This window comes from Scardinius erythrophthalmus (genome assembly GCF_964197995.2).
Source record: "Scardinius erythrophthalmus genome assembly, chromosome: 13".
Lineage (NCBI taxonomy): Eukaryota > Metazoa > Chordata > Actinopteri > Cypriniformes > Leuciscidae > Scardinius > Scardinius erythrophthalmus.
The window spans coordinates 27,219,613-27,240,769 of NC_138233.1; the positions used below are offsets into that span (position 1 = coordinate 27,219,613).

Genomic DNA, 21,157 nt, shown 5'->3' on the forward strand with positions numbered 1-21,157 from the left:
CAGATCATAAACAGTCTCTCGCGTTTACTTCATTTAGTCAAGGCTACAAAGCCGACTCCATGTTACAAATATGTTAGAACCATAACTTCTGCCACTAAAGATTGCTTTATAACATTCCTGATCAGATTCATCTGCTCAGCGATAGCCTAGAAGAACTCGATATTGCAAAAGCACCAACACTTCAAAATAATTATATTTGAAACTAGACTTCTCAGTAATTCTGAAGATATTAGTCTAGGCTATTATAGATTACATCAACACCTTCCCCTTTTCCTTTCAGATGTGGCTCGTTTTTATAACAGTAATCTTTTATCATGCAATTCTGTAAAACACAGCACATCTAGGTTATAATCTGTAATCATATCATTAACAATAAGTGCTTTTGAAGTAAGGGACTGAATATTCAGGAACCCAAGCTTTATCATTTGTTAGCTGTTTTTTATTTGTTGAACATCAATTAAATTTTTACCCTTAAATGGGTTTTGGGAGTTTTGTGATTCCTAGTTCAGGGAACAGACACAGTCTTTATATGATGATATCTTGGTGAAAGAGGCTCTGTGTGATGGGATTTATCTGACCTCTGTGACGTGAGACAGCTAGCAGACAGTCGGTTTAGCCATAGGCATAAACACAGACACACATTAGGCATAATTGTCAGATATTAATCCATTAGAAAATTGTCAGTTTAACCTTCAGCAAAAAAGTAATTTCTATTAAAATGTTTGAAGTGGTTCTTTGAAAATGGTTATTTAGAAAAATATTATTAATACAGGGGTCTAAGCAACACCGAATGTCTTGGATTTTGCAGGCTTTATGAACCAGCCAACATCATCTTGGTTTTGTATAAGCCTACACCAGAAAGTAGTCATGTACAATTTAACAAATACAAATGTACCATTTTGAGCTGATTATATAGGCTATTTATTAAAAAGTGTGGTTTTAGTTTCACTTCTAAAAACATTGATCGTTAGTTTAAACACACCAGTTCATGCAAATGCTTGATTTAGGCCTACTTGTATTAAGTATATATTTTATATTTTAAGTTTTAAAGGTCAGAATGGCACATAATAATAATAATAATAAAAAAATGACCTAGTTATGGATTTTTAGCTGCAAATTATGACATTTGAAATTTATCTATGGCATCCTACATGATTAAAAGGAGTCCACATACAACACCGACCTATATGACAGTAAAATGTACAGTAATTTTTCTTCTTCTGTTTGAACCCCTGTGACTGCAGCATCTGGCAATGTTCATAATGTACATCAATATGGCTGGTTTTACAGTACAAGCAATAACCATGTACTAGTACCTTTCTGACGGAAACTATGGATACCATGTCAAATATTTGTCAGGGCAGCAATGAAACAGATAAATTAATATTTGTTTTTTAATAAACGGAGCAGGTGTAAAGATGTCACTGTCCCTTTAAGAGACACGGGCTGACAGACTGAGCGCATATGCAGCGGCTCCCCGTCATCATAACGGCTATACTGAGACACAGACACACAACATCCGTTGAGGTCCCTCCTGATATTAAACATCACTCGTGTCGTGTGGTCGGAATGGAGATGTTGAATAATCGACTAAAATAAGGAAAAGTCCTCGCAGAGATCAAGATGGTGTCGTGGATCATTTCGCGAATGGTGGTGTGAGTGTATATGCGGCACGCGCGTGTGTTTGTGTTGTGTGTTGCTGCGGATACATGAGGCTTTTCAATGGAAATTTAAATATATCTGCTTATTTTTTTCTGGGAAATGCTTTACTAGTAACAGTTATAGGGATCTAAAGATATCCAGCTACTCATATAAATTGCATATAGGGTTAAATTAATAAAACAAAGCGATGACTTCATCCAGACGAGGAGGGTTCACCATTTGTGTTGCTTGTTGTGTGATTTTCACCTGGAGCAAAATGCCCTAGGCATTCAATTGGGTCTTAATGTACCAAACACTTCAGTATAGAATGTGAAATATAGAAATGTAGAATGTGAAATATAGAAATGTTAAAAAACAAAACATATGGGCAGGTTTAAGGCGTCCCAGATGTTAGCCTATGCACTGTATGTATTACACCCATCACATCATCTCCTTTGTATGCTTATGTCATCATACTTTAAAATGCATATTTTTTTAAATCACAAACTGTGATCAAAGACTTCTGAGATGGGTTTTTCATTAGGAAGGCCTACCTGCACAGCTGATTTGTCCCGGCTGGTAATGTTACGTAATCTGTTCCATATGACTCACATTTATGATGTTTGGGTCTCTGGTGGGTTCCTTAGTGGGATTTACAGTCAGGTTTTTGATTGGATCATACTCCGATTACTAACTCCATGATTAATCGATTACATCAAACACTTAGGCAAGGCCATACATGCATGTGCCGAACAAATTGTCCCAAAGACTGCTTGGGCACAAATGGCAGAAGTTGAATTCATTATTTGTTGGTCTGGATCGAGGCCATTAGAAACAAACATCAGGCATCATTATCATGGTTTTGCTGAATCTCATGGAATGCTCTTTGCTGTGGCTTTAACTGTGGTGAGCAGATGCATTATGGGAGTCGGCTAGTTGTAATGGGACAGAGGGCATGTGGTCTGCCACGCGCCAGACTGCCTCATTGTCCTCATGCTTCATTATGCATTACACATGGTGCACGGTCTAACTGTACACATTTACAGAATATAATGCATCATATGCACAACCATAAGATAAAGGGATAGTTCACCTAAAAATAAACATTCTGTCATTACTTACCCTCAAGTTGTTCCAGACCTGTATGAGTTTGTTTCATCTGTAACCAGACAGTTGACGGTAGCACTTCCATGGTGCCGTCAACTCTCCGGTTACCAGCATTCTTCAAAATATCTTCTTTTGTGTTCAACAGAAGAAAGAAACCCATACAGGTTTGGAACAACATGAGGTTGAGTAAATGACAAAAGTTTCATTTTTTGGCTGAACTATCCCTTTAAAGCATGTTTTTGAAGTCAGCATAAAACAGAAGTTATGATACTTTTCTTCTCTATTGTGATGTATAGGCTATCTGTGTGAAACGGCTTCTCGAACAAGATAAAATGTAGGGTGGGACTTGATTTTGTCCATGGGGAATTGATTGGATGGTTGTGGTTTGCTATTGGTCGATCCCGTGTGAGTTACATGTTGCCCCGCCCTCTCGCCAGTAAATGCATCATCAGGGAAGAGATGTCGCTGCAAGAGGGAGCGGAAGTTATTTTGATTAAAGATTTCAAGGACATGTGATTTAAAAATAATAATAAATAATAATATGCGCATAGATAAATCATTGATAATAAACACTGGAATATTCCATTAAAAAATAAGAATTGCCAATTTTGATTTCATGGTGACTTTAAGCCACAGAACACAGTGATCCGGATGCACTCGTGCCAGCTGCTGTGGGTAGGTGTGGTCTGTCCTGTATCCTGACATCCTCTTCTGGATCTGCTAGTGCAGAACGTTCAGATTTTGTCGCCTCAGCACAAAATGGCATGTTTGTGTGTGTAGGAGCGTGAGGGCACGTGTCTGAGTTCATGCTGTACATGCAGGGCATCTGTGTGGAATCTGGTCCTTTTGTGTGTAGATCCGTCTTCATGCGCTCATAAATGATTTACTTTTAATGGCTCTCAGTCAGATTCAGAGTGTTTGCTTCCAATAGCGTCATGAAACATGCTGGTGTGTGTACAGTAGGGTTAGTATTGACTGGGATACGATTTATGAGCTTGCTTTTCACTGAAGTGCAGAGCCTCTGAATAATTTGATCAGTCACCAGAATTGGTTGTGTGATTCATAAACTTGTTTTTTCTGTTCTGGTTAGATTTGAATGAACTGGAGATAGCCATCCTCTAACACTTAAAATAGGCAGCGTCTTAAGTGCTGTAATTGTGTCCTGTAACTCTAGGCAATGGTTCAAGTGAAATTTTAGCTGCTGAAGTGAATTGGTGTAATTGTAAGATGAGCTTGCCTGTTTCTGCTGGGAGTGTGTTCAATAAAGGTCTTTTCTCTCTGCAGCCTGGCCTTCGGGACTCTCTACCCAGCCTATTCCTCCTATAAGGCTGTGAAGACGAAAAACGTCAAGGAGTATGTGAGTATTTCAGTACGGCTTCTAATAGGATATTTGTTCTTATTTTTTACTCTTTTGTAATGTTATAGTTATATTAAATTATATTGCTATTAATTGGACTAGGTTTTATTTTAGGTGGGTCGCTTTTGCAGAAAATGAGGAATCTACTATATATGAAGCTAGTATATTGTATATAATATTTTATATACTATATTTTATAAATATATACTATATAATTTTACTAGCCTATACTATTTATAGGCCTACTAGCCTATATTTTACAATACTGTATTTTTTTTTACATATATAGATACATATTTTATATCTCATACATATATATTTTATAAATAGATAAAATATATATATATATATATATATATATATATATATATATATATATATATATATATATATATATATATATATATATATATATATATATATATATATATATATTAGAGGTGGGCATAGATTAATTTTTTTAATCTAGATTAATCTAGATTAAAATGGTTCATTTGAATTCTGCCGAAGGCATTCAGAATATGTGTGCTACCCAAATAATGACTATAAAAGTAAGTCTTCAAGCCAGGTGGCGCATTAGACCAGGGGCTCATCTCCTGTTTCCAAAATGCATCACAAACTGCTTGAGAAAGCTGTTCTACTCATAGACTGTAAAAGGTTACTACTGTACTGTTACCGTCCGTAGGTAACATTAGGTAGGCCTATGTTATTATCAACTACTATAGGCTATCAATTAGGGATGGGCGATATGGCCTAAAATCCATATTGTGATATACATTGCAGCCTCTTGCGATAACGATATTATAATAAAACTATTTCAGAACAGGTTACACAGACCCTGCTAAACAACTGCTAAATGTATTTTTTTTTTTTTTTTGAAAGGGTGTATGTAGTTTTGAGAACATATATTGTGCAAAACTGTAAGTATACAACATAATTTTGCAGATAAATAAGATTTAAGTACACTAGCTGCAGAGACTTAAGTAGGTCTTGTTTATTATGGCTTGGAGCTTATGAAACCCCAAATTTAAAATTAGAATATTGTATAACTGATGTCTTTTCAGTTAAAAAGAAACACAACAACGATTCTTAAAATCGGGCGCTTTTAATAAAAAGAGATTATGTGCTACACCACTCACTAAGATATATTGGGAATAATACGCGCGCGCTGGTATTCAGTGATATGTTTCGTTTTGAATTTGAGGTGGTAGAACGGATTAGTCGTGTGTTAACTTACCGAACTGTTACACCACACAGTCTACGTCGGACGGCTTAAATCCGAACCAAGTCCAATTAATGGATGTTGTTGTCGATATTTTTTTTATCGCGCGATAAGAGTCTCGTGTTAACGCAGCGCGTTAACGCCGATAACGGCCCACCACTAATATATATATATATATATATATATATACTATGCTATATATATTTTACTGTATTTTACTAAACTATATTTTATACATATATATTTGACAAAAATATACTATATTCGTTTTATATACTATGCTATATATAGGCCTACTATATTTTACAATATTTTATTTTATACATATATATATATATATATATATATATATATATATATATATATATATATATATATATATATATATATATATATATATATATAGTGTGTATACAGTGAGGAAAATAAGTATTTGAACACCCTGCTATTTTGCAAGTTCTCCCACTTGGAAATCATGGAGGGGTCTGAAATTGTCATCGTAGGTGCATGTCCACTGTGAGAGACATAATATAAAAAAAAAAAGCTGCATAAAGACACCTGTCCACCCCATACAATCAGTAAGAATCCAACTACTAACATGGCCAAGACCAAAGAGCTGTCCAAAGACACTAGAGACAAAATTGTACACCTCCACAAGGCTGGAAAGGGCTACGGGGAAATTGCCAAGCAGCTTGGTGAAAAAAGGTCCACTGTTGGAGCAATCATTAGAAAATGGAAGAAGCTAAACATGACTGTCAATCTCCCTCGGACTGGGGCTCCATGCAAGATCTCACCTCGTGGGGTCTCAATGATCCTAAGAAAGGTGAGAAATCAGCCCAGAACTACACAGGAGGAGCTGGTCAATGACCTGAAAAGAGCTGGGACCACCGTTTCCAAGGTTACTGTTGGTGATACACTAAGACGTCATGGTTTGAAATCATGCATGGCACGGAAGGTTCCCCTGCTTAAACCAGCACATGTCAAGGCCCGTCTTAAGTTTGCCAATGACCATTTGGATGATCCAGAGGAGTCATGGGAGAAAGTCATGTGGTCAGATGAGACCAAAATATAATTTTTTGGTCATAATTCCACTAAACATGATTGGAGGAAGAAGAATGATGAGTACCATCCCAAGAACACCATCCCTACTGTGAAGCATGGGGGTGGTAGCATCATGCTTTGGGGGGGTTTTTCTGCACATGGGACAGGGCGACTGCACTGTATTAAGGAGAGGATGACCGGGGCCATGTATTGCGAGATTTTGGGGAACAACCTCCTTCCCTCAGTTAGAGCATTGAAGATGGGTCGAGGCTGGGTCTTCCAACATGACAATGACCCGAAGCACACAGCCAGGATAACCAAGGAGTGGCTCTGTAAGAAGCATATCAAGGTTCTGGCGTGGCCTAGCCAGTCTCCAGACCTAAACCCAATAGAGAATCTTTGGAGGGAGCTCAAACTCTGTGTTTCTCAGTGACAGCCCAGAAACCTGACTGATCTAGAGAAGATCTGTGTGGAGGAGTGGGCCAAAATCCCTCCTGCAGTGTGTGCAAACCTGGTGAAAAACTACAGGAAACGTTTGACCTCTGTAATTGCAAACAAAGGCTACTGTACCAAATATTAACATTGATTTTATCAGGTGTTCAAATACTTATTTGCAGCTGTATCATACAAATAAATAGTTAAAAAAATCATACATTGTGATTTCTGGATTTTTTTTTTTTAGATTATGTCTCTCACAGTGGACATGCATCTACGATGACAATTTCAGACCCCTCCATGATTTCCAAGTGGGAGAACTTGCAAAATAGCAGGGTGTTCAAATACTTTTTTTCCTCACTGTATGCTATATATATTAGCCTACTATATTTTGCAATACTATATATATATATATATATATATATATATATATATTTATATATTTATTTTAAATATTATGCTATATATATTTTACTATAGGTCTACTATATTTTATACATATATATATTTGACAAATATATAGAATATATATTTTAAATATTGTGGCTATATTTGATCTACTTTTCATTTAAGTATTATTTTAATTATTTTTAACACAAAATTCCAGAATGTGTATTCCTGAAAGGGTTGCAGATTTAGAGTCTTGCTAGCTAGTTTGGCAACAAATGTTGATTGTTGTTAGTTATTTATACTATATATTTGATACCGAGGTTGAAAGGTTGAGCCTGATGAATTCACTGACTAAACCATACAATTTGTGTAAATGGAATATTTATTGCAGAAATATTTATATGCAGAAAGAAAATGATCATATTTACATTTATTAAACTAAATGCATTACTAAATTATTCAAAAAGGCACATTGTGCCTTTATTGCTTCAACTACACTATTCATGTAAAATGGCAAACATATGATAAATTTTAAAAGAGATAATGACCTTTTGTTATTCCCTACGATTTGAGGATTAAATTATGTTTTTGGTTAAATGCATCATACTATTTTTGGAAACGATTTATCTTGGATTCTCAGGTTACTAGTTGCTATGGAAACCACTAGGGCAGCAGTTTGCTCCCACGGACACCATTTTTAGTCTCATCTGTATTACAAATACAGTTTAGTAAAGGGTTTGGACATTTCGTAACGTTTTATTCTTCTGTTTTCTTGCGGACCTGGATTTGTAAATGCACAAGCTTTTTTCTAGACAAACATAGTGATGTGTCATGTGATCATTTTTTTAATTAGCTGTTAATCTTATTGGCAGTTCAGATAGAGTCAAATCCATTGGCAATAGCGACTGTTTTTTTCATAAGCAAGCAGTCATGCGTAATACACAAGGCTGTATTCAGCAAGAGCATGTGACCTGATGTGTGCTTATGTCATGTGCACACGTGCTTGATTATAACATCTGTGTGTTGTTCTTTCCTCAGGTGAAATGGATGATGTACTGGATAGTGTTTGCGATATTTACGACGGCAGAGACGATCACAGATATGCTTCTCTCTTGGTCAGTCAACTGATTCTTTTAGATGTATTTATCATGCTAAATACATTTTTATAAAAAAAAATTTTAATTAAGCTACAAATTAGTTTTATAGTGATATAATATTATGGTCATCTTTATCCCTATCATTATTATTAATGATTATTCATTTATCTTTACTTTTGTTGCATTAATCGTTAATATGTTGACCTCCCATTTGCCAGGTTTCCATTTTATTTTGAGCTTAAGATTGCCTTTGTTGTCTGGCTGTTGTCCCCGTACACCAAGGGCTCCAGCGTGCTGTACCGCAAGTTTGTGCACCCCACGCTCTCCAATAAAGAAAAGGTACTAATGAACTTGCTTCATGAATATAATCAAACTATTGTTAGAGTTGGTTGCTTTCAAAAAGGTTTCCTGAGCACTCCACCAATCAGGGAATTAGGGCAGAGTAATGAATTTGTGTTGCATGACGTATGTGTGTGTTACAGGAAATTGATGAGTACATAACCCAGGCTAAAGACCGCAGTTATGAGACCATGATGCGGTTTGGGAAGCGAGGACTCAACATTGCAGCTACTGCAGCCGTCACAGCCGCCTCAAAGGTGAAATTAAAGTATTAATTTCTTTAAAAGAGACCACAAACTTTTGATCAGTAGCATATAATAATATTTATTTCTGAAATAAAAATATAATATACTTTTTTGTGGTTGAGCCAATGAAAATATAGGCAAGTAAAATCCAGCATATAAGAATTCTTATTGTTGTGACCTGTAGGTGCAGATGTTTGTTGCATATAAAGTTAAAGGGTTAGTTCGCCCAAAAATGAAAAATCTGTCATCATTTACTCACCCTTTAAACTCAAGACTTTAGTTTATCTTCAGAACACAAATTAAGTTATTTTTAATTGAATCTGAGAGCTTTCTGTCCCTCCATTGACAGCTACGCAACTACCACTTTGACGCTTCAGAAAGTTCAAAAAGAGATTGTAAAATTAATCCAGTCTAGTCCCTTTTTTCTGAAGAGACGCGATCGCTTTATATGATGAACAGATTGAATTTAGGCTTTTATTCACATATAAACATTCATCAACTCACAAATCAGTGGGTTCATGGTTCTATGGAGGGACAGAAAGCTCTAAGATTTCATTAAAAAGATCTTCATTTGTGTTCCAAAGATGAATGAAAGTCTTTCGTGTTTGGAACAACATGACAGTAAATGACGACAGATTTTTCATTTTTGGGTGAAAGAAATGTATCAGTGTAAATTTTGTGTAGTGTAGTGTCAAGTTCACTGTTCAATACGCATTTGTCTTTTATTCAAACTGTGTTCAGCAAAGAACAAGTATGTACAGTAATAAATATGCATCTTGAATAAGAATATGCAATTGTAATGTTTGTCTTTTGTGTGTTGAACTGCAGGGTCAGGGTGTGTTATCAGAGAAGCTGCGCAGTTTCAGCATGCAGGATCTGACTCTGATTCAGAACGAAGACGAGCTGCTGCTGGACAGCACAGACGACACCCACACCGCAGCCACGCTACCTCGTGCTAAAACTGTCACGCGCTCAGGTAACACACAAAACAACAGTCCTAAATAGGTAACCATTAACCAACTATCGATTAAAGCCAGGTAGGGTAGGCATTTTTAGAAGATTTTAGAAACTTTTTGTTATACTATTAAAACTATATGTACTTATATCTTCTGTGGAAGTCTCAGGACCAAAACATGCCTGTCAATATGTATTTCAATACCTGGGCGCACCTGCCCGCGCAGACATCACACGTCATCAGCGTGTTTGATGAGGCGATGCAGAGTTGTAGCCAACAGCAGCCACCTTTAACATTTCCTCCTGAACCAAAACAACAAGCTAATGCTGCTTTCATGCCATGTCATAACCGTAATTATGAGATTGCAACCAGTGACGTTCTACCCGGAGCTGTTCACAATCTCAGACTTGGATTTGTGTGTTTCTATGTCAGCACTATCAACGCCGAAATTAATCTGCAGCAGTCAGGTGGTGCTCTGTGAGTTGTTTATGTTCATTATTATTGTAATGTTTAGTGCTTTGAGACGGGAGGTAATTTAACCCGATCTATCGTGACGCTTTGCAGACTCTGCTGTGTACGTTCATGTGTTTTGTTGGAGGCGTGGCTTTGGAGACGCTCTAAAGGGAGGGTGGGATCTTATGCTTTCAAAGCTAGCTTGCTATTGCTAGCCTCTCTGAAATTTCCTACCCTTCCTTTAATTATCGATAATAATTGAATCAATATCATAACTTATCGATGGTTGATTAAGCAAGTCCATAGTTTTGAGGTGCGTGCGGCTCATGCGCAAAATACGTGCAGCAAACACATGAGGAAAAATTAAGCGGGCGAGCCGTAGTTACGTATTCTAAATGTATTAATGTCTTCAAGCCATGCAATAGATTAGGTAGGCTAGCCGTTTATTGCTAAACATGATTAACTAAGGGTCCAAAAAACCCTCCAAACAAGTGATTTTTCTGAACATAAGAACTACTTACTTGTGTAAATGCCACAATAAAAGTACATAAATAAACAATAAGTAATAAGATCCTGGTTGACGAGTGATCTTCCAGCGCTGTTTCTGCAGTGCACTCTTATTCTGTGGCGCATGGTAAATTCAGACCTGTCAATCTGGGGTGCGTTTCCCAAAGCCAACTATGGTCACAACTCTGCCAAATACATAAATGTAAATGTAAGAGTTCAATGGAAATTGCAATCATAGTCGGCCAACAATGCTTTTGGGAAACGCACCCCTGAACGAGCGATCCAATCCAAGCTCGATTCTGATGTAAAACAGTGTCCGATTGGTACACATCGTCCCTACCCACTATCCCCAACCACCGCATCCGAGATCCAGATCCGGAAAGTTTGGCAAGCTGTTTTAACTCCCAAAACTAACTCCAAATGAACTTTGTTTCGGCCTAATGTTGTTTGAAATGATGTCACACCAGTTCGTTCCTCAATTTTGCTTAAAGTGTATCTAGGACATAACTATATGGAACTAAAACATAATAAGCCACGTTTACACAGTCAGTGTTTGGTTGCAAAACTGTAACAGGTGTGACTCCCTAAATGTACATACAAGAGCAGACAGGTGCGGATTGAAAAATGCTGGTATGTAACCACAATAAATCCTCTTCTTTAATGTCTGTACATGACAAATAACTGTAGTGAATATCCCTTTGTTACAATACTATTTCAATATAACTCCTATTTATAATGTCCTGTTCAAACACACACAGGCAGGTCAGTGAGGTGTGTATGTGTGTGTTTGCTGACTCACTGAAAGCTGCTTTGCAGGCAGCCATTGTCTCAGCCTGTTTATAATGCTGATGCTGATGCGACCAGCATGTGATTCAGCTGCCTACTGGATGAGAGACGAGGGTTCAGTCTGCTGGAGTTTGTTCATGCTCAGCTTGGATGAGTTTCAGCACTCATTCAAGCAGATCAAGACCATGAAGTTTAGTGTCTTTACACACTATGACGTCATTAAACTGGCATGTTGCTGAAGGTCATGACCCCCATGTGAGGCTTTACAGCAAACACGAACAAAGCCTGTGGTAGAGTTATCCAGAGTTTCACAGAGGTGATGATTTCAATAATGAGATTCTATTAGCACACAGAGCTCCTTCTTTGAATTACAGAGCATCAAACATATATTGTGAATAGACAAGTAAAAGGCTCTTCTTTGTTTCAGGCTTTGAATGAGGTCTGGCAAGCTTTAAATGCCAAAGAGAGTCCGTTTGCACCACAATGCCTGAGAGCTTCGATTCATGTGACCTCTTAAATGTGGCTCATTTTAGGTACTTGTCTGTAACAGATACTTTTTTTATAATCGTATCATATCGTAGTCAACAAATTTCATATCACTTAATTGATATTTTGTTAGAAACTTTTTTTAACTTCCATTTTTTTTAAAGTATACATATCAAAACACATTTCCAGTGTATTTTCACATTGAGCAACATTCAACTGTATTGTGAATGTAGCCTGAGACAGGTTTTTTTTTTAAACTGGGGTCAGGGGACCCTCGGGATGTTAGGGGTTCTGTGAAAAGTTCAGAGAAAATTTAAGTTTGCAAATAAATGAATAAAAACTAATTATTATGACATTTATTTATAAATAAATAATATAAAAATATCATTACATTTACAGAATTTGAGAGTACTGTTTTATTCTGTTTTCTAAAGACTGGTCTGTAATCATGAGATTAATGACAGTTACTTTGCTATATTTTATGTACATACATGCATACATATTTCTAGATAATGTACACACTTCTAACATGTTTTACTAAACAAACTATACATGATTATGTATATGAATTAAGAAAAGGGTCTCTTTGTAAGAGAACCTCATATTAAGGGATCCTTGGCATTAAAAAGTTTGAAAACCCCTGGCCTGAGAAACCTACTCAAAATCTAGTTCTTTGGACTAATAAAAAGCAAATGGCAACATGTCACATTCATGGCAGCTGCTCATCTAGAAGATGAAAAAAAACAGTATAGCACATGCTGCAGAGTATGAATTCTGTCTAAACTGTATCCATCATTATGGTTTTCCCCAGTTCGTGCCACACCCATGCCGGCTGACACTGAATCACAGCACAGCTCTCGCTCGGATGAGCAGTCAGATTGCAGGACTGAGCATTCAGATGAAGATGCAGCTGATAAGGCCCCCAAACGCACTGCAAGCGTCAGAGCAGCCAAGAAACCAGCCGCTGCCAAGACAGAGGTTTGTGCTCTACCACCCTCTTTTTTTCTTGTTTCTTTTACTCATAGACAGGGCCTAAAACTAACTTTTTGCCACTCCTGCCAATGGCGGATGACTTAATTTACCAGCCATAAATATATTTTACCGGCCTTGAAACGTTTTTTTTTTTTTTTGCGTCCTTTTCGCATCCTATTGCACTTGAATGTTTAAATTGGCAATGCTTAAACTTTGGGGACGATGCAGCACTGGCCCGTCAACCATCCCAAGTGTCGTTCATGTTCTCACAACACTGTATTCTTAAAATTCATAAAATGGACAACTGGTGATTGACACCTTTCATATACTCGCCAATGCCGTTTTTTACTCGCATTTGGCGCCTAGTGAGTGTTAATTTTAAGCCCTGCTCATAGACACACGCTGATTCTAATTAGAAAATGGGTGCAAATGTCTTGACAGTGTCCTGTACTTCTGTTTTCACAAACTGTATTATTTATAGCACATGGTTTTGTTGTGACTGTTGGGGCTATTTCAGCATTTGTCGATTGTGTCTGGAATATTCAGTATTCAGGAAAGCTTCTTAAAGTCTTTAAGGTCTGAAAGCACCTAAAAATATTCCATGGACACAAAAGTTATGTTTAGCAGAATGTTCATGCTGTTCTTCTTTAAAACTCTATGAAAACTCAATTGAAGTGGCTCATACATCTTTTGCACTATATTTCAAGTCTTCGAATCTGAAGAAATATGATAACTGCTGGAATGAGAAAATAAATGTTCCTGGCTTAGATGTTTTATTTGCCATACCCACATTTCAGAGCTTACTTCACTGGTAGTTTGTAATATGTGTTTTCCAATTACAGTTCTCTGAAATACAGTGCATTCAGACCAGTTCATTTAAATAGTGACATTTTATGTTGCAACCTTGTGCTAAAATGCCCCACATGCCATAATGACAAAGCAAAATCATATTTGTGATGAGCTTATCTCAAGTGCATCCCATTTCCATGGATTTTTGAGATGTTTCTACCCTTTGATTGAAGTAAATGTGACAAATTCAATTAACTGGAAATGATTTGGAAAGGCACAAACCTGACTAGACTTAACTCAGCGTCAGGGTTGTGTCGAGGAACAGATCTGGGGAAGGCCAGAGACAAATTCTGCTGCATTGTAGGCTCATAAGAACACAGTGGCCTCCATATTCCTTAAATGGAAGAGGTTTGGAATAATCAAGACTCTTTCTAGAGCTGGTTGCCCAGACACACTGAGCAATTGAGGGAGAAGGGCCTTGGTAAAAGAGGTGACCAACTTGATGGTTGATCTGGTTGAGTTCAGAGATCGTGTGGAAATGGGAAGAGTAATCGGAGCAGAAGGACAACAATTACTGCAAAACTTCACCGGTCTAAACTTCATTACAGAGTGGGCAGCTGGAAGCCGCTCCTCATTGGAGACATGTGGAAGCATTCTTCAAAAAAACAAAACAAAAAACAAACACCTAAAGGACTGAGAAACAAGATTATCTTGTCTGATGAACTTCAATTCCCACGGTCATGTGTGGAGGAAACAGCACAGTACCATCATCCCAACAGTGAAGCATGGTGGTGGTAGCATCATGCATTAGGGGTGTTTTTTCTTTTTTTTTGGCAGGGTCTTGGGAACTGGTCTGGGTTGAAGGAGGGCTGAATGCAACAAAATACAGAGATATCCTTAATGAAAACCTGGTCTAGAGCACTCAGGACCTAGGTCTCTCAGAGGTCTCCCAGACCCCAGACTTTAACCCAATCAAACATCTCAGGAGAGACCTGAAAATGGCTGTCATTCAACCTTACCCATCTAATCTGACAAAGCTTGAGATGATCTGCAGAAAAGACCAGAGAATTGACCAAATCCAGATGTGCACCACAAAAGGCTTGAGGCTGTAATCGCGACCAAAGGTGCTTTAACTAAATGCTGCGTTAAATTGCCTTTCTGTCTCCTACAACAGGTCAAAATACACTTTAATTTTCTCATAATATACAGAGTCACAGTGTCTGAAACGGTTCAATAAAAGATTTAGGCCCAATCCCAATTCTATTTTATACCCCTTCGCCTACCCCTAACCCTTTGCCTACCCCTTACCCTTGCCCCTTTGAAACAGAGTGGCAATGCGTAGGGGTGAAAATATTCCCCTAAGAAATGGGACACCACTACTACACCGTTACACGTCATTATACGTCGTTGCTAGCGCCTACGTCACAGGAGATGCGCCAATGTTTATCACAAACTTCCAAGATGCCGTCGTCAGCTGTAGTCTTGCGTGAGTTACAGCTATTTTTTTGCTTTTTCTTCTTAAGTTCGTAGAAAACAACGGAGATGACGATATCTTCGACGGCTAATGCTGTGTTCACACCAAACGTGAATAGAGCGTCTGGCGCGAGTGATTTCAATGTTAATACGCGTTTACGCGCGTCTTGCGGCGCGAATGAGGAGTTTAGCGCGGCGCGATGGACGCGAATTCGCCTCATTCGCGCCTCCACTTCGCTTCAAACTTTTGGTTTTTACACGTGTCATATTGTTAACGAACTTTAGCTTTTTTTTTTTTTTTTTTTTTTAACCGTTTCTTTGAAGAACATGACTGTAAATATGAACACAAGATTGAAAATGATTATTGGCAGTCATGTTGCCTCTGTAGCCGGTGTATGGAGGTGCATTTCTCATACCCCTTCGTTTGAAGTGTGGCCCCGAAAAATCTTCGTTTCAAGGGTTATCTGGCCCTTACCCCTACCCCTCCAACCAAAAGAGAATCGAGACAACCCTACGCCTTCACGGGAACGCGCAAAACGGAGAGGTAGGGGCAAGGGGTAGGGGCAAGGGGTGAATTGGGATTGAGCCTTAGTCTCTCTAAACTCCTCCTTTTCGAGAGCCTACCCCACTCTGATAGGTTAGATGTGCTAGCCTGTTGTAATTGATCGACCGAACCGAAGTGGTCATTACCATATCTGAATTTCAGCTCTGGATCTTCCTCAGCACTTGATGCACAGTGATACGAACAGTAACTATGGCGTTGGTTTTACTTTATCAGTTCCAGCGAGTCCGCATCCTTTAGAAGTTCATGCAAAGAGGATTTGCTTTCACAGAGCAGAAAACAGCGTCTTTTTGACATGCCAACAACACAAACCAAACTCTTCCAGGCCTCAGCCACAACTACAGTGTTTGAGGATCAAAGTACATTGTTCACGGACAGCCAGTGAAGACCATAGGCTGGCATTATGCAAACAAACCTGCATAGTTTTGAGCAGGAAGTAAGACTGGAATTACTGACAACTTGTTTCTGGGACTTCAAATTTGGTTCTTTCTTTTGGGAGACAATAACTCTTTTGATCTTTGAAACTTTGCAGACCTTTTACATTCACAAACAACCATATTACACACTACATGAAAGGTAATATCTGAAAAAGCATAATAGGGGCACTTTGAAGGCCTGTACACACCGGGACGAATTTCGCGCGCGATATTCGCCGACGTTTAACGCCTCGTGACTAAACAAAGGGCGCCAATGTAAGTGTGCACGCCGACGCGAAAAACGCCACGCGTAAAAGCATAATTTTTTAAAAAACGCCTCGGGTTCGTTTTTTTGGTTTGACGTGCCGCGTCAAAAACTATCCGACCAATGAGATTGGCGCTTTTGCTCACGTGTCTGGAGCTTCTGGAGTTACAATAAAACACAACTTGGGGGCGCTCAAACACAAAACAAGCACACATACGTAACGGCGAAGAAGATATACTCCGAGTAGCATCTAAACACTGCCGGGAAGAAATAAGACAAGGAAGATGCAAGGCAAGATGAATGTAGAGCTGCTGGTCTCGTTGGTGTCGGAACATAAAGAACTATATGACAAACGCGACAGCGACTACAAAAATCTTGATAAAAGAGAATGGAGTGGTTATGGAGTGGTATTAAGCGCCATCTAATGTCAGGGAATGAATTTGCATGTTCACTCGGCTCATCGTCAGCGAAAATCGCTTGGTTGTGAACACAAAAAACGTGTTGAAAAACGCTGGCGAATAACGCGCGCCGATATTCGTCCCGGTGTGTACGGACCTTAAGGCTCTGAATACTTATGCGAATGTGATATTTCAGTTTTTTTTTTTTTTTATACATTTGCAAATCATAATTGTCATTATGGGTTATTAGGTGGTTTAAAGGTGTGGTCACATTTAGCATTTTTGAGCTTTTATGCATACATTTTCCTAGGTGAAATCCAGTCATTTCTGTTGGAATCCACATGATCTGGAATTTTGCGTGAGGGCAAAAGTTTTGCAACAGGTTCAAGTTAGTTATTTGGGTTCACTGCGTTGATTAACAGAAAACTGCTTGGTTTGAAAGTGACTTCTGTGTGAGCAGTGCTTCATACATCGCTACACTATTGACCTTTTTGCCTGCAAAATTCTGCCGACATTTTGATAATGTGATCGCACCTTAAGGCTGCATCAAAGCAAAATAAAGGGGTCTGAACACATACTCTGAATGCACTGTAGTCTGTCACATCTGCCTGCTTGAATGTAGACCAGAATAAGACAACTGTTTATTTTCTGTATACACATTTTACATGCCTTTGTGTGTGTGAGCTGTCATTAGCACATGCCTTCACTAAATTGTTTATCCAGTTGGTCTTGTTATAAATGTAAAAAAAAAGGAAGTGTGTGAGAGACAGTGTGTGAGTCTACCATTAAGTTTTTCACATTTTTGGAGCCTTTTTTTTTCTTGTTGAGCACCCAATTTGAGCAACATTTTGCTTGGATGTGCGTGCTTTGGATCTGATTTTCTTGTTATAAATGTAAAATTGTATTAATGCTCTTTTTTTTCTTTTACCACCATTTCTTGCTGTCATCCCCAGCAGACCACCAAGACATTGAAGAAACCGCCAAAGAAGAAAGCCACAACCACGACCAACAACATTGCCGAATCACCATGAGTCACACTGCGTTTATCCATCCCTGGACCACACACAAACATCACATGCTTCCTCATACTAACAACCAAATATTAGTGCTCTTTGCTATAGATACTTACTGATACACACATACACATCGCCTGGGGCTGTTTTTGTGTAATAGGTTTAATGCGGTGAATATATTTAGAGCTCAGGCTTCATGTGTTTATTTTCCACGTTATCACTCCTGTGCGTGTGTTAAGTAAGGATGGGTCTTGTCTTATTCTCTGTAGGCCTTTAATACTAGAGAGCATCTTTGTAAAGCATAAGACCAGAAAGCAGTGCCTGCACATGATCGCACATCAACACTTTTGTCCTCAGATTCCATGCCAGAAGTGTTTTCCATAATGGAGGCTTGTTCCCTTTTTTTCTTTAGCATGTAGGCCACACGCTATGGGACGAACAAGAATTGGGAACAGAAAAATTGGGCTATTAAATGAATAGAAACAGACTTGATTTACACGAGTGCAGCGTCCGTGGAGAGTTCTGGAGGCGCCCAGAGCAGTTCTGTTCTTATTCCGGGTCACAGAACATCCAAAGTCTTGCGATTTGTTGTGAATATTCATGATCAAAGAGGTCAGATGTCTCCTGGAAGCTTCAGGCTCTCAAACGATCCTGCCATTAATAGCGCTTTTGTCAGCTGGGGCTGGAGGCGTTCATCTCGCATAAGCAGTCCCTTGTGCTAATTTTACATTCGTGTAGCGTGATGTTACACATTTTGAAAGTATTGTAAGACATTTCTGTTAACTGGTAGATCAGATAGCAGGTGTCATCTGGTGTTTTGGTATTGAAACAATCACATGTTGGCCACAGAAAAGGGCAAGATCCCTCCGTCTTGAGTAATCTGCGTTTCAATGCTGGAATTTTTGTTGTGGCTTGCTTTGGAAACTCAAATACTCCATATCAGTTTGTAATTATAGTGAGCAGATTCGGTTGGCGCAGCACAAAGCATGGCATCACCCGAGAGTTAACAGGTGGTTAAGTTTGGTGAAATGATCAGCCGTCGTTGTTGAAAATCATAGGTGCTTTTATAGAAAATGCTCCAATTATTTTTTTAAAAGACATCTATTGATTTTTTTGTTTGTTTGTTGTATTGGACCCTGTGAACCAAGTTCATTTGAAATTGCATGTAACCCAAAATCCAAATGTGGGCAGCTGTGTTTCCCAGCACAGCTGTTCAGAACTGAAGGATTTGGTGTGTGGTGGTACTGATCTTGAGCAATGGCAGTTTGAATTATGGTTTTGCAAAGATAATACAACTTGCAGTCCTACTGAGAGCTGGTAGGGGGCGCTGCTGTACAGGGAAAGAGCACAGTGCCCTGCCTGTCAAGATTAAATGATTATACACGCCTTTTGAATTAGTCTATTTAAATCAGTCGGTTATTTAGCTAAAATTTACCTGGAAATGTTTATTTGTATAATACTATTGACTGTACAAAATTTCTGCCTTACTCTGATAGGCTTTTTAAGTTATTTTTCTTTCTTTCTTTGTTTACATTTAATTTGTCACTTTTGTTGTGTAGGATGTACAGAAACATGTTAATTTCTTGTTAAGTGCTATTTGTTTAGTGTATATTCGTGTGGTGTTTTAATTTAAAGTGTTTTTTCTTCTCTCTGCCTTATTTTGTAGAGAAATGAAACATGGGGGCAGTTGCGTTTGAGAAGGACTGATGATTTTTTTTTTTTACAGTTTCTTTTAACAGTGCAAAGCATATGTCAGTCTCACATTAGACACTAGTTAATAGCAGATAGATGTTTCTGTAGAAACACGGTTTAGAAATAACATGCGGTAATGCAGATCTGTTGTCATGACACACTGCTGTCTTAACGTCTTTAATTCATTGTTGCTGATTGGCAACTTGACATTCTCTGTCTCAGTCTCTTGAGTAATTCAGTTTTTAAAAAAAGAAACTTGTTTTTCTTTTTCTTTTAATTAAATGCTAGTGTGGTTGGTTCTCACCAACCCACACAAAAATGACAAGTCAGTCTCACTCTTTTCTTTGTTCCTGTTTTTCGCTTCTTTTCCCCCTTTGTTCAGTATGTCTTATTTGCATAATCAAAAATGACTAACTTGTTTTTAATTCACCGATGCCTGCACTGAGTGAGATGTGACAAATTGAACATATTCAGTTTTTCTTATAGATTTTTTCTGTGATGTGTTGGAAATTTATGTTCTTGCATACAGATTTGATCTGTGAGAGAATAGTCAACATTAATATACTGTTTGTGCCAATCTCAATGCTCTTAATATATTAAAAGAATGAAAAAGAAAGAGATTGCTGCTAAGTGTGTACTAACTGACCTTGAATTATTATTCAATAAAAATGCAATTGCATCCCTAATGGATTATTCATTTAACTCATTTAATATGTAGTTTTTCATCTTCTTTCACCATTCCTGTAATTTAATATCTACCTTTAGTTTTTCATAAAGAACTTTTTGTTATGGTTTATGAGCTGTAAATTCTCAAGCTTAAAGGGATAGTTAACCCAAAAATGAAAATTGTCATTAATTACTCACCCTCATGTCGTTCCAGACCCAATAGACTTTTTTTCATCTTCGTTACACAAATGAAGATCTTTTTATGAAATCTGAGAGCTTTCTGTCCCTCCATTGACAGCGACGCAACTACCACTTTGAGGCTTCAAAAAGTTTATAAAGAGATCGTAATAGTAATCCATATGAATTGAGCGGATTCCAAATTAAAAAAATTCTGAAGAGACACGATCGCTTTATATGATTGTGTATTTTATTCACATATAAACATTGATCAGCAAAAATAAAAAGAAGTTCAACTGAACCTGCTTGATGCACAAGAACAAACCTCTTGCTGAAGCTCAAACGTGCTGCGTAACACGAGAATGAACCTCTTTGGCTCTTGCTGAAGCTCAAACGTGCTGCGTAACACGAGAATGAACCTCTTTGGCTCTTGCTGAAGCTCAAACGTGCTGCGTAACATTAGAATGAACCTCATTGGTTCTTGCTGAAGCTCAAACGTGCTGCGTAACACGAGAATGAACCTCATTGGTTCTTGCAGAAACTCAAACGTGCTGCGTAACACGAGAATGAACCTCATTGGCTCTTGCTGAAGCTCAAACGTGCTGCGTAACACGAGAATGAACCTCATTGGTTCTTGCTGAAGCTCAAACGTGCTGCGTAACACGAGAATGAA

General features: G+C 38.1%; 1 protein-coding gene across 3 annotated transcripts; it reads left to right on the top strand.

Annotated features, from left to right (window-relative positions):
* Positions 1–1,426: 1,426 nt before the first annotated feature.
* reep2 (receptor accessory protein 2) lies at positions 1,427–20,327 on the top strand. 3 transcript variants are annotated; one of them, XM_081382804.1, is made up of 8 exons: positions 1,427–1,655; positions 4,033–4,105; positions 8,232–8,308; positions 8,509–8,629; positions 8,773–8,886; positions 9,703–9,850; positions 12,873–13,039; positions 17,890–20,327. In XM_081382804.1, exons 1-8 carry the CDS (start codon positions 1,624–1,626, stop codon positions 17,965–17,967), a joined length of 810 nt encoding a protein of 269 aa, XP_081238930.1. In that variant the 5' UTR covers positions 1,427–1,623; the 3' UTR covers positions 17,968–20,327. The 3 variants fall into 3 exon arrangements, with proteins under 3 accessions (XP_081238930.1, XP_081238931.1, XP_081238932.1); XM_081382805.1 differs by having other exon boundaries at positions 17,893–20,327; XM_081382806.1 differs by lacking the exon at positions 1,427–1,655 and adding an exon at positions 3,500–3,712.
* Positions 20,328–21,157: the final 830 nt, after the last annotated feature.